Source organism: Mus caroli, unplaced genomic scaffold, assembly GCF_978045245.1.
Source record: "Mus caroli unplaced genomic scaffold, Mus_caroli_1 scaffold_2, whole genome shotgun sequence".
Classification (NCBI taxonomy): domain Eukaryota; kingdom Metazoa; phylum Chordata; class Mammalia; order Rodentia; family Muridae; genus Mus; species Mus caroli.
The window spans coordinates 95586592-95606450 of record NW_028227257.1 but is presented as its reverse complement, the minus strand read 5'-3'; the positions used below and the strand labels follow the sequence as shown (position 1 = coordinate 95606450).

Sequence of the window (19859 nt, the reverse complement as noted above, 5' to 3'; positions counted from 1 at the left end):
TTACTTAGGATGGTGGCTGTCTCTCGAGCGCCACCCACTGACCGGCTTCAGAAGCACAGTTGTGTGAGATTTCTAGAGATTGTCTACTTCCTGTCTAGAAGTCGGCGTTCCTCGACTCTCCCCCTCAGTGGGAGGAAGAGGAGAGAGCAAGAGAGACCTGGCAAACTGCCACACATGGCTCCAAATGCAGGTTTCTTTTTATTTTTGGCCCACCGCCTATAACATACGTGTGGCTGGTTGGGGTGCGGGGAGCAGCAAGGAATGAGAGGAATTTTGAAAAAGCACTTTCGGTGCCGTTGATGCCGGTGCCACCTGCTTTATGCCTGGTGGCGCGAAAGCACCCCGAGGCCACGGTTGGCAGCTGGGCCCCACTTCCTCCTCCCGCATGGCTTTGCCATTCATTTCTTTTTCGTCTTCACCAGCCCTTTCTGCACAAGGCTGCGGTATAGCTCCTGGATGTAGGTGTAGACACACTTGGAATCGGGCACTGCCAGCCGCACCATGTCATCCACCTCCAGCAGCTGGGCACAGTCGGCTAGTTTCCTGAGGGGAGGGTGGAAGGAGGAGCATAGGGTCAAAGGTGAAGAGGAAGCCAAGGAGATGAATGGGTCCAGCAACCCTAACAGTTTCATTCAATTAGGTCATCTATTTATTAAGCACCTACTATGTGTCAGGCACTCTTCTATTTGTTAGCAGTGAATAGCCAAAACCCTGTTTGATTACCAACAGTAATCAAATACATGAAGCAGAAGGTGTATCAGATTGGTGAGAGATCTTATGGAGAAAAGAATAGTGGAAAAGGGCCATTCAATGATAGAGGGGGTTTCTGATAATTTTAATAGGGTCCTTGCGGAGGGCTTCGAGAGTAAATAAGGAAGCCAGGTGGAGAAACAGGATTTGCAAAGGCCCCGAAGCAGGACTGCTTGGTGTGTTTCCGGACTGCAGGGAACCCAGCAAGTCCTCATTTGCTAATCTATCAGCTGTTCTTTGAGGCTACTTGATACCCCTGGGCTCTGCCGAGGCCGATAAGCTGGGCTAATCACTGCTCGGGCCTCATGTCCCTGTGCCAGGTGTCTTATCAGCTAGTTCTGCAAGATGGTCTCGGTTACTCCTCTTTATCGCTAACAAGCAGAGGAGGAACTGAGCTGAGAGGGTTAGGTGTTTTGCCCAAGGTGAAAGAATGTAACAGTTGGGGCTCAGCCCCAGGCCTGCCCTATGCCTTTGGCAGCTTGGCTCGGAGGATGCTAGGTCTTCGCAGGCTGGGCTGCCGAGGCCAGTCAACCATGGGTGCTAGCAATGGGAGCAAGAAGGCCCCAGCGGAAATCCTCTCTTGGGGCTGCCACGGATGGGCTGAAATTCAAGCCACTGGCATGGGAGCTAGGGGAGGGGCACGGATCGGAGAGTTTTGAAGAATGGGACAAACTTACCGCATCCACACCTCAGTCCATGACTGTGGGCTAGTGCTGTCCCCCTAACACTGGGAAAGCAAACCTTTTATGCCTCTGGAGCCCGGATCGAAGCAGGGCTCCCTCAAGAGTAACTGATGAAGCCCGCTGGGGCTTTGGACTGGCTACTCCTTCCCTTCATGGAAGGATTTTGAGAACTAGAGGAGAGTTCCAGATCAGGGGATCAGGGTGATAGCTGTGGCAGAGGCCACCTTTCAGATCCTGTGAGACACTTCCAGGGAGGCCATGGAGCTGAGAACGAGGAGTGAGGATTCAAACCTTGGCACCTCAGCTATAATTCTCCACTCTCTGTTCCTGTAATTCTTCCTAGCCTCAATCCCATTCCGTTGCCTGGTGCCTCCCAAAGCCTGCGGCCATCCTCACTTGAAACCAGGTTAGTACTCTCTAGGTTAGGGATGTTCGTTGGGGGCAGAGCTGCCTATTCTTTGGTTGCCTCTAAGCTTAGCTAGACAGGAGTGTCATAATACCTACCCTGCCACAGTCCTCCTGTAGGGACCTGGGAAGACCCTGCCGATCTCCACCTATGAGGATTCATTGACTGGGTCTGGACAAACATTTTGCAGACGCTTACTTGGTTTAGAGAGCCTTCATTCAGCATTTGAGTATTGCTGGGCTGGAACTTCAAGGTATCTTATCTTCCATCCCATGGCAGAACAACATAAAACTGGAAGAGGACTTTAGGAATACAGAATCTGGCTGGAATTTTGTAGTTGTTGTTTGCCTCTGTTTCTAAATGTTGGGATTTAAAGGTACATTCCATCTCACCTGGCCATCTGGTGGCTTTTAAATATCATCCTTGTGTCTAAGGACCTGCCTCAGAGAACCTCTTAGGAAGAGAGGGTTCACCACTGATCTTCACCTAACTGGAAGGTCTCCCCTTAATATGAGTAGTATGTTGCTCATTCAACTAACGTTTGAGGAAACCTGCTGTAAAAAAAAAAAAAAAAAAGTTGTTGAGAGGGTTTGGAGAGAGGGCTCAGCACTCAACACTGGCTGCTCTTTCAGAAGTCCTGAGTTCAATTCCCGGCAACCACATGGTGGCTCACCATGTCTGTAACTCCAGCTCCAGAGGATTCAATGCCCTCAGACATACAAGTGGGCAAAGTATGGGTCAATATATTTCATGTTCCTGATGGAGATACTCATTCCTACTGGTGAATGGCCAGGCCTGGGTTAGACTTTGCAGGCCAGATACTTTAGCATCAACATTCCTAGGGTGTGTGTGTGTGTGTGTGTGTGTGTGTATTTGAGACAAATTCTCCTGTATCACAAGCTGATTTCCATCTCTGTGTGTAGTGAAGGATAAACTTAAACTTTTCATTCTTGTGTCTCTAGCTCCTAAGTGCTAGGATTACAGGTGTGCACCATCACATTTGTTGATCAAGCACAGGCCTTTGTGTGGGGTAAATGACCTTTATAAACTGACCTACATCCACAGCCATTGATTGGTTGATTGATTGATTGATTGACTGACTGACTGATGGGCTGGCCTCAAATTCACAGCAATCCTCCTGCTTCAGTCTTGAGGTGCTAAAATTATACGCACACACCACTATGGATGGGCTTTAGAAAAAGCACGTGGCTGTCCATCAGGGGCCTATGTGGCTCTCTTGCTGGCCAGTCCCTCCCTACAATCCTGTTGCCATTGGTGACTTAGAAGTTTCTTGCTGGGATCGTCACCCAGGGTGAAGGTGTGAGGCTGAGAATGGTAGGAATTCCATGCCCTGGTTATCCCTCTGGCAACAATGTTTTGTGGGTGGTGGTGGTGGTTGGTTGGTTCGTTTTGTATTAAGATGGTCTCTCACTGCATATCCCAGAAAATCCCAAAGTAAATATCATAGTAACCATGATGTCATTTGTTACGACAAGAGCAATGTAGCCAAGGGTTTCTGAAGTGCTTGCTGTGGGTTAGGCCCTGTTACAGGTTACAGGGACTTGATTGTGTTACTGAGTTCTTATCTCTGTAAAAGAGGAAACATCATGGGATTCGGAAGCCCTGGGAAATAAAGGAGACTGGGCATGTCCAAGGTTATGCAGAATCAAAATCTATACCCTCTTGTCCAGTACAAGAAGGCCTGCCTATCTTCTCTCCCTTACCCTGCTTGAATTTCAATTTTTCTCTGATTGTGTGTGTTCATGCACACACATGTCTGCAGATTTGTGGAGGCCAGAAGTCAGCCTTGGATGTTGTACCTCAGGCACAACCCATCTGGGTACTTGAGTCTTGGTCTCTCACCAATTTGACTAGTATGGTCAGCAAGCTCAGGGATTTGCCTATCTCTGCCACACTTGGGATTTTACACGTGCCCTGGATGGAACTCAGGTCCTCATGGTTGTGCAGCAAGCTTCTTATCAACAGAACCATCTCTCCCGCCCATTGCCTGTCACTCTCTGCCATTACATGTTTATCTGCATGTATGTTCTTATGGTCTGTCTCTTCATTTAGAATATAAGCCACAAGGATGGTAATTTCGTCTATTTAAGTCATTTACCTAAAGGTACTAAAAAAAAGGAAGAAGAAGAAGAAGAAGAAGAAGAAGAAGAAGAAGAAGAAGAAGAAGAAGAAGAAGAAGAAGAAGAAGAAGAAGAAGAAAGAAAGAAAGAAAAAAGAAACACAACAACAACTCAGATACAGGGCTGTGTGGCACTATTCTCTGTTTGGTCGCCTGCCCTGCACTCTGTGCACCCACCTGGACTCCCCCTAAGGCCACCCGCCTCCCTTCTGACTCGGCATCCCAGAACTGAGGCTTACTCTGCAGTCGAGAAAGCTAGGGTGAAGTTGTGCCGGCGCTTTGATGGGTCCAGCTCTGCATAGTCAAAGGCTTCTGGAAAAAACTTGTGGATGAGGGCACAGAAGGCCATGCCGCTGCTCCAGCTGGAGGAGAAGTTTTGGATATCCACGTGCTGAGATAGGCAGGCGGGGAACAGAAGACCTTAGCGACCCCAGGCTGGAGAGCCTGGTCTTTGCCTCTCCCACCCTTTGGAATCTGAACCCTCAGATTCTCCACCACACTATTACCCTGGGGAAAAGTGTCCCCTGCCCCTTCTGTATCCCCAGACTGTGCCTACCTCGTAGTTTCTCGTCATGGCCCGGCACCACTCCAAAAGCATGTTCTTGACACCACCAATGGCTGCCCCGGCTGCCTTTGTGTTCCGGAACAGTGCAGTGGGGCCAGAGGCTGCCCTGTGAAGGGAGGAGCAAGAAATTCCTGTGGGGAATCTCTGGCTCCAGGTGTAGGGTCTGGCCTTGATGGTTCCCACTGGCCCCTGGGCCTCCCTCCCTTGGCCCCATCCACAAATCCTAGGGAAATCTCAGGCCACCCTGGTTCCTGGTTGGGATCCTACCCGCCAAATTTGTCCATGATGGCCTTCCGATTCTGTGCACGGGGCCCCCGGGGCCGGCTGGGTGCTGACACTCTGCGTTCTGGTGCTCGATCCTTCTTTTTCTCTGAGGGTTGAGGCTCTGTGGGACTCTCTGGCACCTCACTGGGCGAAGATTCACTACATGGAGAGGTTGCAGAAGCACGAAGGTGATTGAACCGACACCACAGGCTGCACGGGGGCTGGGCAGAGGTCACTGCCATAGACAAGTCTGTACAAGCACGCTTAATCAGAGCACACACTCATCCTGTTCCTAGCACTGGAAGGGCCAAGAAGCAATAAACAGACTCAAGCTGCCTCCAGGGAGCTTGCAGTCTGTTGAGGCCACATGGTGCAAAACTAGGGTACATCTGGGCTCTGACCTGAGTTTAGATCCTGGCTTTGTTATTATTATTCGCTGTGTGATCTTGGGCCTATCACCTTACTTCTGAGAACCTCAGCTTTCCCATCTGTAACGTGGGGACAGGAATGGCTACCCGACAAGGTGATTCTGAGGCCTAAAGATGATCAGGGTCAGGTAGCTGCACTTGCTACAAAGCTGTGCAAATGCTTGGTGAGTGTTCACAGGTCACCTTTCCCCAAGAGACATGCAAGGGGCTGGAGGGTAATGGAAGAATAAGGCTGGCTCTCTAGCACTTTCCATATGCCAGGCACCCTGCTCAAGTGCTTATTGCTCACTAGTCGTCGGAGCCTACGACAACCCTGGGCTATCCATACAATCCTTAAGTTCACTTCACAGATGCAAAGAAGCTGAGTGCCATAGCCAAGGTCGGTGACTGGTAAGTGGCAGAGCCATTGTCCAAACTCAGGACTCTGAATTCTTAGAGAGCTGTGGTGAAGTCATGGGGCCTGAAGAGGCTCCAGCCACAGGGCAGGAGGTAGATCAGGCATCTTTCATGCCTCTCACTCCATTTGCTTTCTGGGATCTGTTTGGGATACAAGGCTGAGGGCTAGGGATCCTGAAAATCGGGTTTGGGGGGAGGCCTAGAAAGAGGAGATGGTTGACTTCAAAAGGATCAGAAGCAAGGAGGAGTTAGCTCTAGAGCTTGCTTTACCTGGCTGAAGGACTGGTCTCTCCAGATGCTGTAGACTCTGGAGCCAATCCATCTGGAGGGAAGGAATAGAGTGGAAGGAAGCTGAGGCAATCTGCGATGTGTTCTCTGGCTCCTCCTCCTTCAGGTTAGCCATATCTTGGGCTGTCCCTTACCTGGGCTGAGGCTGGGCCCCTCATCTGTGGGGCTCTCGGGCCACTCCTCGGGGGAGCTGGGAATCACTGCAGCCCTTTCTTCTGATTCATTTTCCTTATCCTGCTCTTGCTCTTCAGTGGGACTCTCTGGCTCCTGGGATGAACAGGATCTGTGTAGGCAGCTACCCAAGGCTTTCTAAGAACTTCAGAAAAATTTGGAAGGCAGCCTGAACCACACTCTCCTTTCTCTATTCCCACTCCCGTATACCTGGTGGGGGAAGAGTGTACTTCCCCAAAGTATTATGGTTTGGATACAAAGTGGTCACACCTCTATTGATAGGTACGTTGCATCATGAGGCCTCTAACCTCATCGACAGACTATCCAATTGATGAGTTCATAGCTGAATGAGCTTTTATAGGAGGTAGGGCTTGGTTAGAAGATCAATCACTGGGGCTGTGCCTTTGAAGCACATATCTTTTATGTACTGTACATATGTGTGTGTCCCTATGTGATGTGTATATGTTTCTTTGTGTGTGTCCCTGTGTCAATACACTCATGTGTGTGAGTAGGGGCGCATACATGCTGCAATGTGTGTGTGTGTGTGTGTGTGTGTGTGTGTGTGTGTGTAGGTCAGAGGACAACCTCAGGTACAATCCTTACTTCCTCCTTCTTTGAGACAAGTTTTCTTGGTTGATTGCCTGTGCAACACAGGATTTTCTTCTCAGTCTTGGCTTCCCATCAAGCACACTGGGATTACAAAATGTGTTTTACTGGCCCGGACTTTGACAGGCTCTGAGGATTTGAACTCAGAACTTAGCTTGCTTAGCAAGTGTTTGTACCCAACAAGCCATCTCCCCATGGAAGAGAATATCTTATGTTCAGAGATTTCTTGTCTCCTCTTTCCTGCTTCTTGGCTGCCATAGGAAAAACAGTTTTCTTACACCACACCCTTTCATGTATTTCTGCCTTATCAAAGGCCTAAAAGCAATGGAGCCAGGTCTGAAACCTTTGAAACCATGGTCTAAAATAAAACTTTCCTCCTTTAACTTGATTTGCTTGGATGTTTTGTAGTAGTAACAAACAAACAAACAAACAAACAAACAAGGGAGTCAGGTGGGAGTTGATTCTAGAGAGGGAGAAGGCTTGAGGTCTTATGTCGTACTCACCACCAACTCTTTTGTGTCACTTCCGGTCTCTTTCCCATCAACTTCTGGAAGCTCAGGCTTGGCCTGGTCTTTCACATCAGCCTCCTTCTGAGACTCAGTCTCAGCCTCGTTGACAGTTACCTCTGCTCCAGCATCCTCCTTGGGTTCAGGCTTGGCTTTGTCATTCACATCCGATTTCTCCTTAGATTCTAGATTGGTCTCTTTCTCATCAACCTTCTGCCTCTCCGGGGCCAGCACGGCCTCCTCTCTCTCCCTAACTTCATTGGGTTCAGGTTTTGTTTCTTCTTTCTTACCAGTATCTTCCCGAGAAGCCGCTGTGGTGTCTTCCTTCCCAACCTTCTCCTCGGCAAGGTCACCCTTGGCTTCGTCCTTCCCTCTGGCCTCCCCTTGCAAGTCTGTCTTGAGCTCATCTAATACACTTGCTTCCTCCGGGGACCTCCCTGATGCGCCACTCTCAGATGCTGCTTTACACAAATGTTCTGCCCCATCTGGAGGCCCTTCTTTGTCACTTGTCCCAACTGTGCCTTTGGCCACCTCCTCTGCAGTGCCTTGACTTCCTGGTGTCCCAAGATTCCCTGCAGTTGGGGAGACAGTGGTCCCATCCTCAGAGGAGTTCCCTTCTGTCTGCTCCATGTCTAGAAAGAGAAGATGTGAAGACTTTGTCGCACACTGCCTCGGCATGAGGTGAAGACCCTGCCCTCTCAGTGCCCTGGCTCGGGAGTCAAGAAGTCTGTAGTTCTGTCCTGTTCCCCTTACTAGTTAGTTGGGTGTAACATCAAATTTCCACTCTACCTGTGGAAATCAGAAAGATATAGAGAGTTCTCTCTGCTATAGAGGGGCAGTTGGAGCATATTGACTTGATGTTGGATGGCATTTATGCAGTGCCCTTCTATAAGTGTGGCTTTATGGTTGTTACTTTGAAGCAGAGTCTCATGTAGCCTAGGTTGGCCTCACACTTGCCATTTAGCAGAGGATATCCTTGAAATCCTAATCTTACTGCCTCTGTCTTCTGACTGCTGAGATTATAGGCGTGTACCACCACACTTATTATTACTGTACCACCACACCATTATTATTATTATTATTATTATTATTATTATTATTATTATTATTATACCTAGGGATTCATGCATGCGAGTCATCACTTTATCCTGAGTGAAATGCTCAGTCTCATATCATGCTTTTTAAATAATTTTAACCTCATTTTGATTAAGCCAATGAGGTGGTCACAGTTTAATACCCTCATTCCCCAACGTGAGAGGAACAATTGCTGCCTGCCTCCTAAAGCCCAAAGCAGGCAGGTGTAGAGAACCGAGTAGCCCCGCTCTGCTTCCATTGTGTGAATTTTCAGTCACCTATTTCTGGCAAGCGATATTGAGCTTCCATCTCCAGCAGTGATCTAAAGTGTCTTAGAAAGGCATTATTGGGTTTAAAAATAACTTTAATTCAAAACAAGAGAGGCCTTTAGGAAATTTGAGTAGAGATGGTACAAATGTCAAACCATAGAGGTGATGTAAAATACTCAAGCTTAGGGAGTCTCTGAACCTCTGCGATTCTTGAAAAGTGGGTGAGAAGAGTTTGCTCCGGTGAGAGAATAGAGTCACATCCTCTCTAGCCTGCAAAGCTGGCCTCTGCCTGCTCCCGGGTCTATGTAGAGGAGAGGATTCCTTTGCTTGGTGATTTTTATTTGCATCTAGTATATGGTTATGGAGTAGGGGAAAGGGCCAGGTCCTTCACTACCTTTTCTTGTTGGGGTTCTAGTTACAAAGATAACAGTCCCCAAGTGGGGTTCAAGGCATGACTCAGACAGTACAAAAAGCGGACACTCTTGTCATTGGCTAAAAATACCTCCTGTCCTTGGCAGTACTTTCTTGGTGAGAGTACCCAGGATGCCTCAGTAAATTGGAACAGAGCTCAGGCAGCATGAAGGCAGGATCTGCTTCTGTCGCCTACTTCACTCTTCCTGTTCCCCTAGACAAGAGTTCAGAGGTCCCCTAGATTTGGTGCCCTCCACTTTCTAAGAAGCAGATGGGGTTCTGTAGAGATCCGGAGACTGTTCACACAGGAGCTTGCTTCCTCAAGGTGCAGGAGCTCCAGTCAAGTAGCCTAGCAAGAGGGTCTCGCCTTGCTGCGTGCCTGTGTGGTGAAGGAAAGACAGCCAGGCAGGCATAGCACAGGGACGCTGACCTTCTGGCCACTCACTTCTGAGCTCAAGGGATTCCCTCAGAGCCCCAGCTTCAGATCAGAATTTCTAGACAGTACCGGGTGGATGTATGCTACAAACAAAGGCGCTGTGGCTCAGGGGGCACATACAAAGTTCCCAACCTCCAACCTCCAACACTGTATAAACTGGGCAGAGTGGTACAGGCACGGAATTCTAGCATTTGTGAGGAAGAAGCAGGAGGATCAATCTCAGCTACACGGTGTTTTTGAAGCCAGCTGGGGGCTATGTCTCAAAGAAGAAGAGGAGGAGAAGGAGGAAGAAAATGAAGAAGAGGAGGACTAAGAAGACAAAGAAGAAGAGGAGGAGGAGGGTGCAGAATAAGAGAAAGAAGAAAAATGAATAAAGGTTCTCTTGACAGTGAGAAGAAGATGCATTTATTCACTGACCAAGGTTATTCCAAATATAGCCAGCTTTTCTTAGAGATATACAGCATCATTAGCACTTAAGTAGGTATCAGGTGGCGCTGAGTTTAAAAAACGGAAACCGTAGTTTGAAGATCATTGAACTCTCCTTTCCTTAAGCCTACCTGGCCATGGTCTCTCTCTTTGATCTCTTTTCCTACTGGAATGCCTTCCACGAGACATTCCTATACCCTCTTTGACAAAACCATGTTCAAGGTCTGAACAAGGCACAAACTCTCTTCCTTCTCTGTTCTTTCTCTTTGTGGTGTGTGCCAGGGGTGAAAGCCACGGAGGGGAGGGGCGTCTTATGGGATTCCAGCTCCCACTGTTGACTGTGTGATGCTCGTTCTGCACTTGAACTTGTAGAGATAGAACCAGATCCTGGTGCATATGGATAGTGGAGGGCTTAGGCTGCTAGCCCATGGGAACTCATTGCAGGGAGTCCTTAGTCCACAGCTTGTCTAGTGAGGATTGACTGTGCCATTCCTGAGCCACAGCGAGGTCCTGACCTGGTCCCCAGGGCATTTATTAGTGACACAAGACAGACAGAACAGAGTGTCAGTAAGATGATGCCCCCAAGTGAGGCATATTTGGCTAAGGCATAGTTTTTTGCTTCAGTCATCTCTCCCTCTATCTGCACACTACACGAGTGAGGTAGAGGAGACGAGACAGTACGCATGTGAACACACACACACCTCAGCTACCTTTGCCTTTTCATCACCTCTGCTTTCTCCCCTCCGGGCTTGTCATAAATAGACAAGGAGCGAAGAAGCTCTGCATTCTGAGGAGCCAGGATAACACCCCCTTCCCCCAGTGCTCCCGGTTCTACGGCAGCTTACAGCTCACACTGATGCACCCCACCTTCCCTTAGTCATCCCGTGCTTGACCCCCTCAGGAAGGTGTAAGTGACCCCATGTTACAGTTTAGGAGTCTGATTTAAGGAGTAGCATTCCTGGGACTAAGGCCATAGGAGAATTAAATAGCTCAAACCACACCTGGAACGGAGATCTCCTGAGTGCAGAGTTAGAGCGTGTATGTACTGAAGATACTTTCCCCACTAGATCCTCTCAACCCAGTGTCCTTTCAAGTCACCTGTGGGGAGGAGTCACTGAATAAGGCCGAGGAGGTCCTCTTACAGCTGAGTGCACACTAGACCATTCACGAAAGAAACACTCCTTTCCCGCTTTTCTCTCTGCTTCCTTCTTCCCTCTTTCACCTGAACCCCAACTGCTACCCCTATGCTGTGCTCAGTTCAGCTCTTCAGTCCAGCTCCCCTAGTCCAGAGGGAAAACCACAGTGGATGATTGCTGTCTTTGTGATGCCTCTCTTCAATGGCCACACAATCTCTCTCCCAGCAGTTCTGAGACCCCTACCTTACCCACTTCAGTCCTCACTTGTAGAGGCCATTGCATCCTACCCACCCCCCTGCTCCAAGAACTCCACCTGTCACCCCACTCCCTACTGGCCCTCTTCATAGATGGCCACCTGCCAGCCACTCTGTACCTGACCTCAAGGTCACCCAACTCCATTAGGCATCGAAAAAGAATGGACATAGCAGAGAGAATTAGGAAGCATCCTGAATTTGTCTCTCATTGCAGGGACCTCATTGAAAGGTCTGGCACGTGAAAGGTAAGAATTTGGGCTAGAAGATACGGGAAGTAGTTAGAGAGAGGACCACAACTTTTCCTACCTGTGGGGTTCTGCCTGCAGCTCGGAGCTCTTGCCTCGTTCTGGCCGAGCTGCCTCACTCTCATCGTTCTTTAAGCTCTGGTGGCTTTGAGCCCTCAGCTCAAAGTCCCACCTCCTTGCTTCCACCCCACCCCACCTTCAAGAGGCCTGGGCTTCGGGAAGAGCATTGTTTACTGCTCTGTTGGTACAACACTTTCTCTTAGTCTGGGAGGCTCAGATTTCCCCCGAAGATCTGACAGGTGGCATCTTTCAATCAAGCTGCTGTGTCCCTCTCAGGGACTGGCCCTAACATCTTTCCTGAGATCACCGTCCTTCCTGAAGTGCTCTGGCCGTGGAGACCTTGACAAGCAACAACCAGTCAGGGGCGCATTTGGAACGTGGTCTCCAGCTCTCTGGTCGGCTGTGATCATCCAGAGCTGGGGTAGACCTTCCATGCTCCCTTAGCCCCTTGCTTCCAGCCTTCCTCTAATTTCCTCCTTTATTCTTCTCTAGACAAAGTCGCTGCTGAGGGGTGGGCTCAGAAGGTGGTAACTGGAGCCGCTGCCAACTGTGGGCTCACACTGGACCAGGAAGCTTGAAAGGGGAGAGGCTGAGAGAAGAGAGAAATGGAAAAGAGCTAATGAAACACTGGACTCTTAGCATCTACATATGAAACACTGGACTCTTAGCATCTACATCATTCATAACCCATTGCTTCTGTTTTGAGCTCCATTGACTGGAACATGATCAGCTCTGAATATACTCCATGTGTGTGTGTGTGTGTGTGTGTGTGTCTGTGTGTGTGTAATTAAGATTTTGCTCTGAAAACCAAAACAAAGCAAATACTTACCCTGGCCATGTGTCATACAACGTAAGGAGGGTACCATGTGGAGAGTGTGGGCAGTGATGCTCCTCCTGTTTATGAAGCTTGTGACTCCTCCAATTCCCCTCCCCCAGCCCCTTTCACTCAGCCATACTGGCTTGCTTCCTGTGCCGTAAATAAATCTAATCAGTGCCTTCCAGACTCAGGACTGGGTTCTTCCTTCTGCTCTTTGTGAGGCTGGCTCCTTCTCATTACTCTGAATCCAGCTCAAGTTTCTTTCTCTAACGGAGGCCCTCCATTGTTAAGCTCTCTCCATCAATTTTGCCTGCTTAGGTACTGTATAACATTTACTGGAATCAAAAATTGCACTCTTGATGTTGGTTAGTGGTGGCACATGCCTTTAACCCCAGCACTTGAGAGACAGTTGCAGGTGGATTTTTTTTGTGAGTTCAAGGCCACCCTGGTCTACAAATTGAGTTCTAGGACAGTCAGGGCTACACAGAGAAACCTTGTCTTGAAAAGCAACAACAACACATTGCATTCTTGGGGTTGGAGAAATGGTTCAGTGGTGAAGAGCCTGGCACTTACTGTCTTTATGGAGTACCCAGTTCCCAACACTCATAGAATGGCTCACAGCCATCTGGAACTGCAGTTCCAGGGGATCCGATGCCCTTATCGGACCTCCAAGGGCACACGTGTCATAAACCACATACATGCAGGCAAAACACTTATACACACAAAATAAAAATAAATAGATCTTTAGAAATCACTGTAAATCTCTTCCTCTCTCTCTCTTTCTCGCTCTCTCCTCTATGTCTATGCTCTATGAGGAATCGTTTTTCATGCTCACAGATGTAGATCCCAATTTTTGTCTGGGTTATATTATGTTCTTGATAAATACGTATTGAATAAAACAGTTAATCAAGAAAGCAGGGAAAAAAAGAGTTGGGGTCAGTGCCTGGGATGATATGAATGTGAGATTATTCTGTGAAGCCAGTTTTGGCGACTGATGTTCAAATCAGTGCAATATCTGTCCCTGGTACATCTCCTTTGTTCATTAGAAATTATCTACCAGGGCTGGAGAGATGGCTTGGAGGTTAAGAGCACTGTCTGCTCTTCCATAGGTCCTGAGTTCAATTCCCAGAAACCACATGGTGACTCACAACCATCTGTAATGAAATCTAATGTCCTCTTCTGGTGTGTCTGAAGATGACTCCAGTGTACTTATATATGGATAAAATAAATAAACCTTAAAAATATTATCCGCCAAAGACAGATGAGTCGGTGAGTTCTCCCATATGTCTCTGCCTTGATGATTTTTTATTTCTTTAATAGATAATAAAAACAACATACTAGAAGATGGTGGCATCAGTCATCAAAACTTCTCTTATATAATCCCTTCATTCCCTGATGCAGAGGTTAGTGAACACCAAGTAGGTGTTGGAGACAACGGCACCGAACACAAGAGAAAACAGGCAAAAGGAGATCATTGGAGTGTGATGAGTTAGTCATCTCATCAACAAGTAAATATGCACTACATTAGATGTGACAGGCTCTATAAAATAAGGTGAAGTGGGGCAAGAAATAGGGCTTTGTCTTTATTTTTGCTTGTTTTGTAGGGAGGAGAATATACTTGTAGATACGGCAAGTGAGATAGGAACAAAGACCTCAAGTTTGGGATGTAAACTTGTGCCAACGAGGAGCACCTGCATCCCTGGCAGAGAACAGTAACTAGGAAGAAGGGCGTATGCTTGATGTATTTGATAGAGAGGATATCCGCATGGCCCGGCAAAGCACTGCAGCAGGAGAGTAGTTGGAAGTAAAAGGAAGAAAATAGGGTTGGTGAATCATATGGAATTTGTCCTGGCTCACACTGATAATCTAATTACAGGATCTAGAGCCACTTAGAAGATAAACCTCTAGGCAAGTCCATGAGATAATTCTATATTGGGTTAACAGAGGTAGGAAGTCCCACCCTATACGTATATAGCAATGTGCCATGGACTGGGCTAGCTGACTGAATAAAGAGGCCAAAGTGAGCTGAGTATCAGCATTTTTCTGTGTGTCTTGGCTATGGACATGCTATGACCAGTTGCCTCCCATTCCTGCCACAATGCCTTCCTTGACACAGTAGAATAGAGTGAACCAAAAGCCAAGGTAAGCCATTTGTCCTATAGTTTGCTCTTCTCAGGGGATGGATCACATCATGGAGAGAAGCAGTGCAGGGTCTTATAAACTATTGAGAAGACTTTGGCTTTCTCCATGATGAGAAACTACTGCAGCATCTAGGGGGTGAGTGACATGATCCAGTTGTAGTTTATTTTTATTTATTTATTTTTTTTTTTACATCACTCTGGCTGCTGAGAGAATCAGTTGTTCTTTGACCTCCTTTGATCCTACCATGGGCTCCTCCTCTTCTTCTTCTCTTCCTCCTCCTCCTCCTTCTTTTTCTTCTCCTTCTTCAATATATTTATTTTCTGTATCTATGAGTACCCTGTAGCTGTGACACACCAGAAGAGGCATTGGATTCCATTACAGATGGTTGTGAGTCACCATGTGGTTGCTGGGAATTGAACTCAAGACCTCTGGAACTCAGTCAGTGCTCTTAACCACTGAGCAATCTCTCCAGCCCAAGGACACATGTTCTTATAAATAAATTTAAATTTAAAAATAGTATAGCAAATGACCTGTGTAGTTCAGTTGTGGAGTGTTTGCATGAGACCCTGGATTCAACCTTCAGCACTGTGGAAGAGAGATGAAAAAAATCACTATTAGCTGAGAATGTGAAAATAGCACTTTGGAAAAAAGACTTCATCTGCTAAAGACAATAGATCAAGAAAATGTGACTAAATAGTAAGAATTATTAAATCTTGGGGATAGATTCAATGACATTCATTAGACTGTGTTCTGTGTTGTGAATTTGCCCTAATAAAATACTTTTAAAGGGATAAACCCAATGCTTTTTATTATTACATTTATTTATTTACTTATTTTATTTATTGTGCATGTGTAGGGCTATAATATAGAAGTGCAGTAAAACATGTTGCAGCACTGGGGCAGTTGATAGAGTGCTTGCCTAAGCATGTGGTCCTGCTTTCATCCCAGCATTGCAAAAGTCAAGCATAATGGCGCTTATCTGTAGCCGCAGCACTAGTGAGGTAGAGGCAGGTTCGTAAGTTCTAGGTCATCTTCGGCTACACCGCAAATTAGAGAGCAGCCTAGGTTCCATGGGACCCTGTCTCAAAAGCAAATAAAGACAATCTCTATACATGTTTCTTTTTTTCTGCGAGCAGCGATCGTGTAGCCTCTCTGCAACTCCACCAGTTAATGTTGCACACCGCTCCCCGGGATTCTGATTTCACGGGTATGAGGTAACGTCTGGACGCTGAGGTTTTTTTTTTTTTAAGTGCTTCAGGTGTTTTAACATGCAAAATTGACAGGCTCCTTTGGGAAACGTTCTCCTTTCTTCACATAAGATCCGTCTGCGCTCTGGCGGGTTCAGGGAGCCAAGCTTCTTCCACACTGCAAACGCTCAGGCGTCTCCCGGACAACGGGAGGGATGGAATGCTAACAAGGCTGCCGGCGCTCTGCCACTCACTCAGCACTCTATGGTACTTTGGAGTCCACTCTAGCAAATTGAGGTCGGTTTCTCTATGGTAGCCGGTTTCCCAGCGCAGCCTGGTCGGCGTTTTCTTCCGGATCAAAGAAGAGGCTAGACTTCCTTCCGGAAGTGACCCACGTGCTTCTTATTTCGCCTGCCTTGGTACCCGGTAACTTTTTACTATTGACCCGAAGTTGGGGACGTTGCGGGAGCTGTGACCTGCCCCAGGCCGTGGTGAGTGGGCCACGGTGTCTGATACCCAGGGTGACCCTGATTATGCCATTGCCGTGACAGAGGCTCAGCCTTTAGACCGGCCCCGGGAACCTAGGCTGTGGTTAGGGTCACATTCTCGGGGCTGCATGGGTTCAGGCCCACGGTTTTGTGTGTTCCGTCCCAACTGTCAATCCTCTGGCTCTAGGCGTGATCTCGAGGTACTGAGAGGGCTCGGTTTCCAGCCCCGAGCCCCATGACATCGCGAGTGACCTTGAGCTGGACACTGTCCTCTTTAAGGGCCTCATCTCCACTTCTGTTAAGAGGGGTGAATACGTTTACTGAGCGGGGTACTGGTCCCCGCTGGTCTGAAACGCTGTAATTTCCCGCACCCTCCAGCCCCCCGGGTGGGTACTGGGGTGAACCGGGAGGGGTCGGTGCTGACTGATCATGTCCGCTCCTAGGACTAAAGACCAGGAGGCTATTCTCTCCACGGTGCTAAGTTGACATGGATCCGCTCAGAGCCCAGCAGCTAGCTGCGGAGCTGGAGGTGGAGATGATGGCCGACATGTACAACAGGTAAAGAGAAGCACTCGGCTTCACCTTGTCGAGGAAAACTCGCCCTAATCACCCCTAGCCTGACAGAGTGAAGCACTTGTAACGACTGCTTTCGATAAGGTAGTGGAGCCAAGTCCCGCCCTCCTAATCCCGCCCCACCCTCACCGCGTGCTTCGCTGAAGTAAATACAGGTCACTAGAAGGACTTGGTTGGCTATTTGGAGGGAGTAAAAGGGGTGTGTGATGGAGAATCTCCTGCCCAGGCTCTGCTGAGTATCAAGAACATATAAGCACTGCCTTTTCTCCTCTCCTCCTCTCCTCTCCTCTCCTCTCCTCCCCTCCCCTCCCCTCCCCTCCCCTCCCCTCCCCTCCCCTCCCCTCCCCTCCTCTCCTCTCCCCTCCCCTCCCCTCCTCTCCTCTCCCCTCCCCTCCCCTCCCCTCCCCTCCCCTCCCCTCCCCTCCCCTCCCCTCCCCTCCTCGTTTCCATCTTTCCTTCTCAGATAGCCCATTTAATTACCCTTGTTTATGTATTTTGTGTTTGTTTATGAATGCCAACGTGCATGCCATAGTGCCACACATGTGGAGGTCAGAGGACAACTTAATAGGATCTCATCTTGGATTGAACTCAAATCTTCTGGTTTGGCAGCAAGTGCCTTTGCCTCCTGAGCCTTCTGAACAGTCATTTAGTAATTAATAGTATTTAGTTGCTAATATTTATTAATTTTTTTCTTCCTTTTTGGGGGGGCGGTGGAGTGAATGTTGTTTTGTTCTTATTTTTCACGATGGGTCTTCTCTGTGTTGCCCTGGTTGTCAGCTTGATCTGTGTAGACCAGGCTGGCCTCACTCTCAGGATCCACCTGTCTCTGTCTCTGGGGTGCTGGGATTAAAGGTGTGCACACCCGGCCTAAATTAAACGTTAACTCTGTGTTAGGCACTTGCAAAGCATTTTATATACATTATCACTTAAATTTTTTTTATTTACTTGTTTTCTATGTATGGATGTTTTGCTTGCCTGCCCACAGAGGCCAGTAGAGGGCATCATATCTCCAGGAACTGGAGTCAAAGATAGTTGTGGGCTGCCGTGTGGGTGCTGAGAACCTAACCTAGGTCCTCTGCAAGAGCAGTCAGTTCTCTTAACCACTTTCCAGGCCCCCATTATCATTTTTGTAAATAGTTAAAAATAATTCAAAGGGAGAAGGGGTATAATAACGTAGGATTTTTGTCTAGAATGCAGGATGTCCTTGGTTTGATCTTGACATGGTGCCTATAATTTCAGCACTTAGAGGCCAGAGACTAAATAGTTCAGGATCATTCTTGGCTATATAGCGGGTTCAAAACCAGCCTAGGATAGATGAGACCAGTCTCGAAAGAAAGAAAGGGAAGAAAGAAAGAAAATCAGTGGGTTAATTTTATTAGTACCATTTTAACACAGGGGAATTGAAGTATCAAGGGGTTTAATAATCTCAGGGTCTATAGCTGGTCAGTAGCAATGTCAGGACCAGAACTTCAGCCTGACTTCACAACTACTGCTTGTAGCCGTTTGGAAACATCTTGCTGCACCAGTCACCTGCTGAATATCTTTAGGCTGAATGTCTCATAATTGGTTACTTATCAGTAAAACTGACCTAAGAAGCACTGCTTCATAAAGACATTGCAGTATTAAACTGAAAGCCTTTAGCGTCTGGCACATCATACAGGAACCAGCAGGTATCTGCTGGTTTTCGTCAGCAGCTCTTGGTAGGTTTGTCTTGGAGACTACAAATTGGAATGGTTTTTAAAATACAGACTGCGCAGTTAGACTACCTAGCTTTGTGTGATCCTCAGCTCTTACTGAGCTGTGTCTTAATTTCCTCATCTGTAAAGTGGGGATAGTGATTGTGCCTACCGCACTGGGTTACTGTGAGGGTCGCATAACAGAATCTGTATTAGCCCTTAGCGTGATGCCTGGCACACAGCCAGTCTTCATCTAGTGCTTCCTCTTTAACTAGTCTTGTACACGACTCAGAGAAGAGTCTTAGTTGGAAAAGCGTTCCAAGGTGGTTGAAGTGAAAACTGGGGGTTTCCACTGTTTTCTTGAGGGAGGGAGGGAATGAGGCAAGAATCAATGCAGCAGGGTTGGGCTTGTTGAAGGTTCCTGGGATGCTCCAGGTAGTTACTGATACAACCTTGTTCTTCTCTAATCCCAGAATGACCAGTGCCTGCCACCGGAAGTGCGTGCCTCCCCACTACAAGGAGGCAGAGCTGTCCAAAGGCGAGTCTGTGTGTCTGGACCGATGTGTATCCAAGTACTTGGACATCCATGAGAGGATGGGCAAAAAGTTGACAGAGCTGTCTATGCAGGATGAGGAGCTGATGAAGAGGGTACAGCAGAGCTCTGGGCCTGCATGAGGCCCCGGGCCGTCTACACCTGTGATGTACCTTGCCACTTACCTGATTAAAGTGTCCCTAATGGATGTCACATGTGAAAACTGTCATACTTAGGCCCTTGAGCATCTCCAGGACCCCTGCGTGTAGTAGAGCTCTCCTGGCTGAAGAAGGGGACTTGTCACGCTGGTTTGTGACAGTGTACGTGTGTGTATATGTATATATCTTATTAAAACAAATTTGTGCAAAGCAGTGTCTTTACTTGAGAGTAAAGAGTCATCCAACAGTAGAGGGAATTTAATGCAGTGGGTCTTTCTGTTTGTGGGGTTGGAGTTTTTTGTTTTGTTCTTAAGTACAGGATCTCACTCTGTAGACCAGTCTGTCCTCAAACTCACGAGATCCACCTGCTTCTGCCTCTCAAGTGCTGGGATTCAGATGTGTGCCACCATGCTCAGCAAGTTGCTTGTATCTTGAGGTGAGGTTTTATTATGCAGCCCGGTCTGCTTCTGGCTTCAATCTCTGTCTTCCTGTGTCAGCCTCTAAATGCTGTAATTAAAGGTGTGTACTCCCCACCCCACCCCCCTTTTTTTCCCCGTTTTTTCGAGAGACAGTTTCTTTGTGTAGCCGAACTCATAAATTTGCCTGCCTCTGCCTCGAAAGTGCTGGGATTAAAGGCGTGCACCACCACATCCGGCTCCTCCCCCTTTTTTTAATTTTAAGATTTTATGTGTATAAGTATACTGTAGCTGTCTTCAGACACACCAGAAGAGGGTATCAGATCCTATTACAGATGATTGTGAACCACCTTGTG

General features: G+C 47.8%; 2 protein-coding genes across 3 annotated transcripts; one reads left to right on the top strand and one right to left on the bottom strand.

The window, feature by feature from the left end:
- Positions 1–343: 343 nt before the first annotated feature.
- Positions 344–7833, bottom strand: Smtnl1 (smoothelin like 1). 2 transcript variants are annotated; one of them, XM_085830529.1, is made up of 7 exons: positions 7201–7833; positions 6055–6229; positions 5903–5954; positions 4812–4967; positions 4536–4650; positions 4219–4370; positions 344–543 (listed from the first exon to the last, which is right to left on the bottom strand). In XM_085830529.1, exons 1-7 carry the CDS (start codon positions 7831–7833, stop codon positions 399–401), a joined length of 1428 nt encoding a protein of 475 aa, XP_085686655.1. In that variant the 3' UTR covers positions 344–398. The 2 variants fall into 2 exon arrangements, with proteins under 2 accessions (XP_085686655.1, XP_021012640.2); XM_021156981.2 differs by having other exon boundaries at positions 6055–6187.
- Positions 7834–16008: 8175 nt separating this feature from the next.
- Positions 16009–19297, top strand: Timm10 (translocase of inner mitochondrial membrane 10). Its single transcript, XM_021156267.3, has 3 exons — positions 16009–16151; positions 16592–16706; positions 18871–19297. The coding sequence occupies exons 2-3, from the start codon at positions 16636–16638 to the stop codon at positions 19070–19072; spliced, it is 273 nt and encodes a 90-aa protein (XP_021011926.1). The 5' UTR covers positions 16009–16151; positions 16592–16635; the 3' UTR covers positions 19073–19297.
- The last annotated feature ends 562 nt before the right edge of the window (positions 19298–19859 follow it).